Source organism: Mytilus edulis, chromosome 5 (genome assembly GCF_963676685.1).
Source record: "Mytilus edulis chromosome 5, xbMytEdul2.2, whole genome shotgun sequence".
NCBI classification, from domain to species: domain Eukaryota; kingdom Metazoa; phylum Mollusca; class Bivalvia; order Mytilida; family Mytilidae; genus Mytilus; species Mytilus edulis.
This window is the reverse complement of record NC_092348.1, coordinates 59,265,755-59,276,897: the sequence shown is the minus strand read 5'-3', so window position 1 is coordinate 59,276,897 and position 11,143 is coordinate 59,265,755. Positions and strand designations below refer to the sequence as shown.

At 31.1% G+C, this 11,143-nt stretch overlaps 1 protein-coding gene across 1 annotated transcript; it reads right to left on the bottom strand.

Annotated features, from left to right (window-relative positions):
- Positions 1 to 569: 569 nt before the first annotated feature.
- On the bottom strand, positions 570 to 10,927 carry LOC139524078 (low-density lipoprotein receptor 1-like). The gene is made up of 8 exons (XM_071318638.1): positions 10,831 to 10,927; positions 7,996 to 8,074; positions 7,410 to 7,541; positions 5,819 to 5,944; positions 4,722 to 4,853; positions 3,722 to 3,853; positions 1,219 to 1,344; positions 570 to 798 (listed from the first exon to the last, which is right to left on the bottom strand). The coding sequence occupies exons 2-8, from the start codon at positions 8,054 to 8,056 to the stop codon at positions 728 to 730; spliced, it is 780 nt and encodes a 259-aa protein (XP_071174739.1). The 5' UTR covers positions 8,057 to 8,074; positions 10,831 to 10,927; the 3' UTR covers positions 570 to 727.
- Positions 10,928 to 11,143: the final 216 nt, after the last annotated feature.

Below are 11,143 nucleotides of genomic sequence, written 5' to 3'. Positions count from 1 at the left end.
CATGGAAACTTATAGTAGTTTATGTCATTCATTGTATTATGTGCAACTTAATTGACCAATACCAATATATAAGAGTCAACCAACGCCTGTTGTACAAATATTACTTACGTAAGCAATCTATTTTAGTCCCTTTAACAATGATGTTTTAGCATACTCTCTCACACGATAACAATTCACAAGTGTCATCATTTTAAGTGCAATACTTACAAAGTTTTTGTCCAGTATTGAATCGTCTGATGTTGTAATTGATTTAAAATTATTTTTGAGTTTGCAAGCATGTTTTACTCCTGTTTGATATACCCGATCACCTAAAGATTCAATTATATAAGGAACATGATTAATTTATCCTAATATATATGGAGAGCAAGGTTGGCCTTTTTGGGTGATAAATCGTAATGTACATCATTCATTTAAGCTTTAGAACACTAAGAATGATTAACGACATGTGTGGTTTCAATTGATTTTCTGGCAATAGAGGTGAAGACAAAAAATCCAATTGAAAGAGGAATAAACGTGTTATTTGTCAACTATTAATAAAAACTAAATAAGTGATACGAGTAAGATAAATGTTTTTTTTTTTGTTGTTTTTATTAAATTTTTAATATGGAAAATTTCTTATATTAGGCGCTTATATTTTATTGATTAGTGTATATCTGGTATACAATGTTCAATTAGAAATACCAAATATTGGCTAACATTCATGGATTGGCTAAAATTTTAGATATCTTCATTTTGATTTCTGTAGTCCACGCACGGCTCTGTGATAGTCCATGAAACTATTTATACTTCGTTTTGATTCTGAAAACAAAATGAATAATACATTATCATAAATGTCATAGTCTTTAAAGAATGCAATAAGAAGCCTAACACAATTCCGATCTGAATAGGCGTTGCTATTGGTAAGAGTTTGTTATAGTCGATTTCTAACTTTTAAATGAAATCCGAAAACTAAAACACGTGGATTTTTATTTTTTATGTGCCTGTACTAATTCAAAGGCAAATAATGCATTTGTTGTCATTGGTTGCTGTCTGTCACATTTATTTTTCTGTTTTTGTTGTTGTAGCTTACTACAATATATACACTATGGATTTTTTTTATTGCTGAAGGCAGTTGTTTGGTGTGCTGTATTTGTTTATATCTAATTCAGTTTAACTTTGGTATTATTATAATAGTTGTCTCATTGCAATAATTGATTTCTTTTCTCCTTGAATATTTACCCTTGCAGCTATCTTCATCTTCATCAGATCCATCGTAACAGTCTGGTTCTTTGTCACACAGATAATGTTCAAAAATGCATTGTAATCCATTTTTACATTTTACCTCAAAAAGTCCACATTGTTTATCTACATAAAAATGAATTATAACAACAAATCATTAACGAATTACTTAAAAACATAATATAAAGATTGACTGTATCCTCTCAATAGACTTTTTTCTACTAAAATGGGAAACATAGCTACACATATCTTGTTTTAGATCATGAACAGTTTTACTTTGTAAAGAGAAACACTAATTCCCACGACAAATACACCAAAGATGACATCATTGAAATACTGGTCTTTTTGAGCGACAACATAGTTGTTGCGTTTGGTGGATTAATATCTCAGCATACAATATGTATGGAAATGGGTAACAATTGTGCACCACTACATGTCGACTAATTTTCTACTAATTTGAACCAGATTTCCTACAAAACTATTGAAACCAGATAAAGATATATGTATTATGACTTTTCACTCAATATCAACCATTTCAATGAGTGATTACATTTCAAATATCAAACATTCTTTAGATGAAGGATACAACTATAAGTTCTGCTGCATATCATGATATTTTCCTCAATATTGACACAGTTGGACAACTTCAAACTAGAATTTATAACAAGCGTGATGATTTTAGTTTTATTTTTATCAACCACAAATTTATAGCAGTAGCATATACCATTTGCTTTATTGTATGGTATTTAAATATCTCGATTTATACGTTAGGTTCAGGCATGTTCTCACGATACGGACTATATTAACAGAGTCGTGCTCCAAACACAAAAACTGTTCAAACAGAGATATGAAGAAGAGCGATGGAGTTCGGCAATATCTAAGTTTGAAAGTCACCATCACGAATTGGTTGACTGATACAATGTGTTGGTGTCTCAACTCATTAGCGACATGTCTTGGCGGTCTTTGATCTTTGAGTGCCAGTATAGTCTGATCTTGGATTTTTATTTTTACCGATTCTGGCTAATCCCGATTGTGACATGTTGATGTGTGTGAATGTTCATGGCAGAAAATGCATGCGTAAAAATTAATGCTAAATATATCAACGAAGCCAGTTTCGCTCCTTTTGTATTCATTCGATTTCCCTTCATTTTAGTTTGTTTCCTTGTTTTATTTCTTTTTTAAACGATTGACTAGATTTGAACATCGATAATCAGTTATCGCCTAGAATGACAAATGTTGTCTGAACCATACTGAATAATATGAGTTCGATGATACGTTTATTCCTTTCATTACATTAGTTTCTAATTCGTCCGTTTTGGGTTTATAACAATTTGTTATATATACAGGCTGGCAAATTGTTTTACAAAAATGTTTTAGTTCAGAAGCTAAAATCATCATCATAATTTATAAATGTGTAACAAAACAATTTTTGGGAATTAAGTAATAATTTGATGAATACTCGTTTTTCACTTAATAATTTTTTTTTTCAGATTTCTAAAGTCGTGTTTCAAGTAACTAATAGGCAGACATGTATACTGAAAGTTAAAGACAACAATCTTAGTTGAAAATAGAATAACGTTTTCTTTGGATCATTGTATGCTACCTCTCAATTATTTACGTTAGTATTGATGTTTACCGGAGATTGTTTTGTTAATTTGTTCCAGGCAATTTATTTAGTGTTATCCTTCTGATATTTAACCGTCATTGAATGCATTGAATCAAAATAAATGTATATTATGAAATCTGTTAATCAAATAAATATCCGTGTAATATACAGATAAACCAGTATAGAACGATTACCTGCAAGGCCAGAAAAATGACAGTTTAAAAGAAGTGACTTTAAACTGTGGTTCAAAATGTAAAGGTATTTCTACAGCTGGAGAAGAAGGGCTTCACCTGACTCAACATAATTCCGTTAAAAAGAGGTGATGTTTGTAGAAGTTTTGACTGTATTCGATATAATATTCTCGTTCAGTGAAAATTTTGCACGGATATCTTGAATGTCATGCTCAAAGTTATCCATATAGTCAATGTTTTTAGTTTCTACATGTTGTCGTAGAGCACACACCAATTATCTATGATGATCTTTTAGCGAAGGTTGGTAGTTCTCTCTAGGCACTCCGGCTTCCCCCCCCCCCACCAATAAAAGCTGACTGCCACGAAATAGCACAAAAGTGTTGAAAGTGGCGTTGGAAACAAATCAATCAATCAATAAATATATATGAAGATCGACAGTATTATCAATTTTTGGAAGTGGTTATCCACTGCTGCTTTAAATCAAACTTGACTTGCAAGACGGTGGTGATGCAATGTCACAATGATGTTAAGTTTTTTGCTTTGAACCTTTTGCGTCAATAGTACATGTTGACACTTATAATGCAAACTGAAATTTGCAAATTAAAAATTAAGATAGGTTTTGCATTCTTTGGGAAATATTAGATCTATGTGTATGTATTTAAAAAAAAGATAATGTAAATTAAGAAAATAAATGTTTACGATTTACCCCCACACATGTTTACGTCCTCATCTGAGTTGTCTGGACAATGTTTAAGACCATCACATTGGTACCTTGGATTAACACAGTGTATTTCATCCTTACATCTTACGTCCCCTTTTGGACATTCCGGTGCGTTGGCTGTAACAACAGTAATAAATGAAAAGAAAATTAAAAAAAAATCCATATCCATTTTTAACTAAGTATTCATCACGCATTATGTAAGAAAATAAATCTTTTGATTTTCAGAATCTAAATCAAATTTTACTGAATCAAGAAATCGTTACAAATTTTCTATACTGCTATCTCTCTCTCTCTCTCTCTCTCTCTCTCTCTCTCTCTCTCTCTCTCTCTCTCTCTCTCTCTCTCTCTCTCTCTCTCTCTCTCTCTCTCTCTCTCTCTCTCTCTCTCTCTCTCTTACTTTTCAAGAACTTATTAAACGATCAACTATGATTTTCTTGACAGCTTTTGTTTGACGTTAGACAGCTACCTAAGCTCGGGAAAAATTTTGATTTTATTCTTTTGATACACATTTCCTAACTTCCAAATATTGTGTACAGAAAGCTATGTTGATGAGTCCATGCGAAAGTGTGTAAAGCCATTTCATACCGGGTATGCATGACAGCAAAACGAAGAAAAGGATACTTGATATAATAAAGAGTTGATTCTACAATAAACATTGCATTTAAAAAAAAACGTAAACATCTTGTCGTGTTCAAGAATATTTTTTTTAATTGCTTAATTTACTTTCAGAGTACTTAAAACGCCTTACAGGACTTCATCGTTGAGAACCTGCAGTAAGACCAATGCTGAATGAAAGTCCGTTTTATATTACAATATTCAATTTATTATTGTTATTGTAATGTAATAAAAAGTTACCGACATATTTCATTACAGATTTAATTAGTATGTGGCTCGTTTGATTACGAATTGAAAGATTAACAAAAAATACGTGTACAGAAAATATAAACATAATCGCAATTTATGAATACTATGAAATATGGATTACCTCTACAAAACTGTGGGTCAATATCGGACCGATCGTTGCAGAAGGCATTTTCTGTTCCAGCACAAAGGAACCCAATTCGAAAACATTGCAAGTTGTCTCTACATTTCATTAAACCACTTGGACACTGGAAATCTGTAATTCATAACTCGAAATATATAATGTAAAAAGAAAACGCTTTGAAGAATTTTTGTTCAATGATTGTCTTTATTATTACCGTATTATTTTGGTTTCAGATTTGTAACTAAAATTCTACGGTTACTTGTCGCTCCTTTGAAAATTAAAATCAAAGTAATGAAAAAACCTGAACTGAACTTAAAGTTTAATCTAGTACATATTTCAACTTTTTCATTTATAATGACATAGCTACATGTATTGCATACATTTATTTATTCGTAGACCTAATAAAATTCATTTTAAGAGTTTGATAAGGGTAAAATGAAGCGTACCGTATATTTTGATTTGATGCAATTACAAAATTTTTTTTTCAAACAATGTACTTGTATTGTTTAAATTGCAATTTAAAAAAGACACTTAAAAGAGAAGAAACATTCATAACAAATATATATATATATCAAGAAATCCTTCGTTTCAATTTTGCACGTTTGGTCTTAATGACTGGTGTCACTTGTGCAGACAGCGCTGTCGAATTTTTCAAAGTTCAAACTCGGTTTTTGGTTAGGTTCGTGTAGCTCATTGATCAGTTTTCTCTGCAGTGTATTGTTTGTCTTTTATCAATTATCTTATTTTCATGCTGTGGTCTTTTTTGTTTGTGTGTGATTGCTTCTGATTGTTCCAATAATATCTTCTCTCTCGCTTTAAATGTTGAATTTGAAATTTAAAGCTGTAACGTTTTATTCGAAAAGAATACAATTGTATTTTCGCTGAAAATGCTTGATTTCAAGATTTCAAAACATCACTAACGACACTAGCAACATGAGTTTGTGTTATAACTCTGCAGATATCAGTAAAGTAGTTTGATCTGTAAGTCTACTGATTGCGTCCTATTCCTAATTGTGACATTTTGATGGAATTGGCATTCATATGGCGGGTTCAAAAAGTGCATGTCAAGAATTTACTGATTTTTACTCATGAATTACCTTTGCACATTTCTGGATCTTCATCTGATTCATCGTTACAGTCTTTATATCCATCGCATAGATTATCTCGACGTACACATTCTATGTTATTTTTACATTTTACAGCCCCACTTGAACAGCTGAAATCTGTAATTGATTAACATATAAGACCCCATAAATGGAATACGGAAATTCAATACATTACCAATTTACACACGAATGCATCTTTGGTAACGAGGCAAATTGTCGAAATCAAAATGTTAACTGAAAGTAAATAGTCGTGAAGCTTTTATGTTTATCAACAATGCATTTTTTTAAGGAAAAAGACGTCATAAAAAGTAAATAATTATCGTTCGAAGTTAGAGTCATTCGATAGTTTAAATCATATTAATTTTGTAATTTAGTCTATCGTGTTTTGTCATTGTTACATGTATTTTCTAGTTTCCTTCAATCTGTTATAGCTTCAACACGTTGAAGGTAATAGAAAAAGGTTTTTTTTTCTAGAGATCAATAAATAATATGAACGAACAATACCTTTATCTAATAAATTTGATAGAAATTGAATGTACCAAAAATTTATTTCATGAAATCCGCTGATTGAACAACAATATGTCTAAAGACAAGATAGGTTGTCAATCGTATCCAATCATTTCACTTATTGGACAATAATTGAAGCTTCGGTGCATGAACAATGTGAGTTTTTTAAGGTTATACATGAAAATTTATTCATTGATTGTGAAATCTAATCTAAAATAACCTGGCGTCAGTTTGCTTTTGCAAAAGACGTACCATAATGTTCTGTTCGTGATTTATTACAGAAATCATTTGCTGGAATTTATCTTCAAATCAGAGATGCATACGTATACTGTGTCTATTTGTCATTACAAGGTACTGCTTTTAAACATATGGAGTGCAAAATGTATATATCAATGTTTAGTATAAACATTCAAAGCAATATCAAGAAAATGACGTGAATGAGTATGATTCACAGTAAAGATACTTGCTATTTCAACAATATTTTGTAATTCAAAACGCGCTGCTGTATTTTAGTTTTTCAACGATACAACCTTAATAAAATTAACGGTATCAATTTTCTTGCACCAGATGCGCATTTCGACAATACATGTCTCTTCAGTGATGCTCGTGGCCAAAATATTTGAAATCCAAAGCTTATATAAAAGATGTAGAGCTATCATCCAAAAGGTCCAAAAAGTATAGCCAAATCCGTGAAAGGAATCAGAGCTTTGCATGAGGGAGATACATTCCTTGATTTATAATAATTTCTATCATTTTGTAACAGCAAATTTTAATAACACAAAATCATCCTTGCTTGACGACCTGTTTAATAACGTAAACTTTCAGCAGTTTCTAAACGAAGAACTTCAATGTTTCTAGTGATAGGACCCGTTCAAATCCTTGAATGATGTTAAAAAAAAAAAAAAAAATTTAAAAAAATTCTCCGTCAACCTTTAATAATGTGTTCCTATCGATTTTTTATATTGTTTTGCTACGTTTTCCTTGATGATTGAAATAAGTGAGACATTGGACATTAACCTCTGGGCCATTTCCATTGAACAATAAAGAATATCCATGTCAGTATATGAGATATTACCTCTGCAGAATTCAGGATCTTCGTCAGATTGATCGTCACAATGGACATATCCATTACATAGTCCTCCCCATGGAATACATTGCACATTATCCTTACATTTCTCTCCATCATTTTCACAATTGTTTTCTGCAACTGAGAGTCAATTAGGCCATTTTAAATGGAGATACATTACACATTGTTTGTAAAATCTTTAAATTGTTTAAATTGTTTAAATGAATAAATTGAATTGCAATTTACCTTTGAAGACATATCATTTGTAAAATGTAGAGCAAACCCTATTATTTAATTGATTATGTTATTGATAATTCAAAGTATTAAACTGTTATGTCGAACAACGCACCGAGGGGGGTCAGAGTTGATCCAATGAAATGTCTAATTTGCTTTGAAATGTTAAGGTTGGTGTGTTCCTGATGAAGGTGAACATAGAAACGCGCTTCCAACTCACTCAGTGTTCATTCTCGTTCATATTACAAGTATATCCTAATTAAAAGCTTTCATGTTGCATCTTGAATAAAAATAACCGTATATTATCATATATACTTCGAAATATATAAGACATTTACGCTTAATCAATTCAAATGCTTACCTGACAATGAAAGGTTTGTGCAGAATCTAATCACAAATATTGTCAACGGAAGATAATTCATTGTGTCCTGTATAACTATCTGAATAAAAATAAAAGCTTACAACTGTCATACAGACCAATGCTTCAGTTGCATTTGTCCTTAAAATAATTTAAAAAAAGAAACACACTTACAATTGCGATAGAGACCAATGTTTCAGTGTTATTTTGTTAGAGCATCAGTTCTCTTATAAAACTTGACAAAAAAAACCAGTTGAAACCTTAAAAAAAATAGCACTACGTAAAGAAGATCAAGCGAATGAAACAGAAGAAAACGTTTCCTAGTTTATAATCAAGCGTGGTAAGAAATTAGTTGGAAAAAGAGAAATAAAGTAGCAAAAGACATTTATAAAAATTATGTTAAAACCTGACATTTACATGATATACCTTCGAAATGCATTGCGCGTTATTACTGCAAACCAAGATGGGATAACCGTATAAAATTAAGACTTTACCTCGTCAAAATTATCTTTCCATAACATTACGTCACTTAAATTTTTAAGTCAGTGTAGGGATGACGCGCTATCAGTTTAACTCTTGAAAACCGATAAATGTTTCCCCCATAGAATCATTGTGATCCTTTTATATAAGTGGTATTGTAAAATACAAATGTATTTTCTATCTATTAAGCATCGTTTTGTGTACTTTCATGCCTTTAGCCAACTCAAAACTATTGGTCGGTTTTCAAGAGGGAATTTTCTAAAGTTCAAACACATTAAAAAAGTCTCTTTTAATAGGGCATGGTAAAACATTTCAGAGGTTGAAGAATAATAACCCTAGATAATAGTTTTCAAAGGTACCAGGCTTATAATTTGATACGCAAGACGCGCGTTTCGTCTACATAAGACTCATCAGTAACACTCAGATCAAAATAGTTAGAAAGGTGAAATAACACAAAATTATAGAACGTCACATCCGGTTGCATACGAAAATAGGTCGAAAAAAAATTCCCTTGAATTTTACAGATATAGGTAATTAATCCTACATTGCCGTAAAACATTCCTGGGTCATAAACATATATCTTGGGTATTTCAAAAAACCATTATATTTTAATTAGGGGTTTCTATAGAATATTTCGGAAACTTGAGGTTACATGGTTACTAAAGCTTGTACAAAGATAAAAAAAAAAAAAGAGGTGAAAATTTGATTGGTTAACTTCCAGTGATGGTTATTTTCCTATATGCAATGAAATGGCATGTAAATTTTTTTCTATAGTACTTAACAGGATAGAACTTAACTCATGCCAAGTATTTTTTTATTTGAAACAAAGATAAATTCTGCAAAGTTTTTTGAAAAATGCAAATTTATCAACGACTAATAGGGGAAAATCAATAGTGGTATTACACCTAATATGGGAAGCTGTACATGCACCTTTGACCTAGTGAGTACTTTCATTTGTTACAATTTCTTGCTATTTAAGTGAAATATTACAAAAAAAGAAATATTCGGAGTGGATTGAGTCTCCAAAACACATTTTATGAGAATATTTCCTTGAAATAGGACTCTACCATGAATATTAGTAGACAGGACGAGCAATAATTCGTGTTTTGGGGAGCTTTTACTCCTTATTTTTATATTCTGATATAAAAGAAAATTATCCTATGGAATACTTTGATAAATATATAGTTATAAGTAAATGGAATTATTTTTAAAGCAGTAACGACAAATAATTTACTAAGAAAAGCTTTTTTTTTAACTTAACTCTCGCCAAGTATTTCTTTATTTGAAACAAAGATAAATTGTGCACAAGTTTTTGAAAAGTGCAAATTTAACAAAGACTTATCATTCTAAAGGGGGAAATCAATGGTGGTATTACACATAGAAAGCCAAAACAGACACAACAAGGTTTTTTTTTAAAGTTGTGCACAAAAAGGATCCACAGTTTAAGTTTGTCGTCAAGTAACTTTGATGATCAAACACACCCTATCTGGTGTTATGATTCATGGAGGAAGGTAGTCCACTTGATCCATATATTTCTTTTTATTGTACTACTAAGTTGTCATGTTATTTTATACATTGTTATCAATGTGATGGAATTTTGTGCAGGTGAGAGGCTTAGCTAGCTGTGAAACCATGTTCTTTTTTCTTTAATTTATTCATTCATTTTTTAGACTCTTCTTTGATTAATCATTTTATTCAAATAAGAACATTTTACTTAATCTTTATCTGCATATCAGATACTGCACCTTTATATTTATAGTCCGATGGGACTATATAATAGGTTAAAGAAATGTAAATAATTTATTATTGCTCAATAACATTTCCCATTTACATTTGTAGGTCGATATTGTTATTAATTGATATTCACCGTGTAGAACGCCTCATGTGGGGTGTCGGCGATGTTTGATACCCGAAAAAATCGTCAAAAGCAGAACTTTATCCAGAAACTTGTTTATGAAGCTTTAAAATCTGCAACACGGAAAACTAGGGAGAGGTGTTTGAGAAAACAGAGCACTGAAAACGTCTGCTTCTTCTTGCTAGAAATAGATTATGGTTCGGTTCCTTCCGTGTAATACTTTTTTTGGTCCTAACAATTCTCAAAAAAGAAGAAAATTGTTGATACTTGAACTTACTTTGATCGTTTATCTCGGCTTTTAAACCGCCACCCTGTGTCAAACAAAGCCGACACCCCGAATGTGGCGTTCTACACGGTGATATTTTTATTCATTTCAACAATTTCCATAACAATACCAGGTCTTATTAAATGGATGAATTAAAACATTTGTCTGGACTCTCGTCCGATTCAAGATACTGTTATTTAAAGTAAAATAAAAAATTCTAATAAACTTATATTCTTACCCGAGACAAATATGTTCATGTAATAGCTATGATAGACCAGAATCCTAAGGAATTATAAGCTTTTTATAGTACCTTTGACATTTGTCGTTTAATTATAATGTCAGGCTCACTGTTTAAATCGCTAACAACCTTAATTTTAGACAATTATCAAATAATCGTGTATAATATTCTTATATATATTTCCACAAAATGGCCAATTTAGTACAATATATTACAGTTGTAACAAGTTCAATCTTTTAAAAGGCTCAATACATAACAAGTCATCAAATTATAACGCAGTCATGAATACAATTTGAAAACCATTACCCCAAAA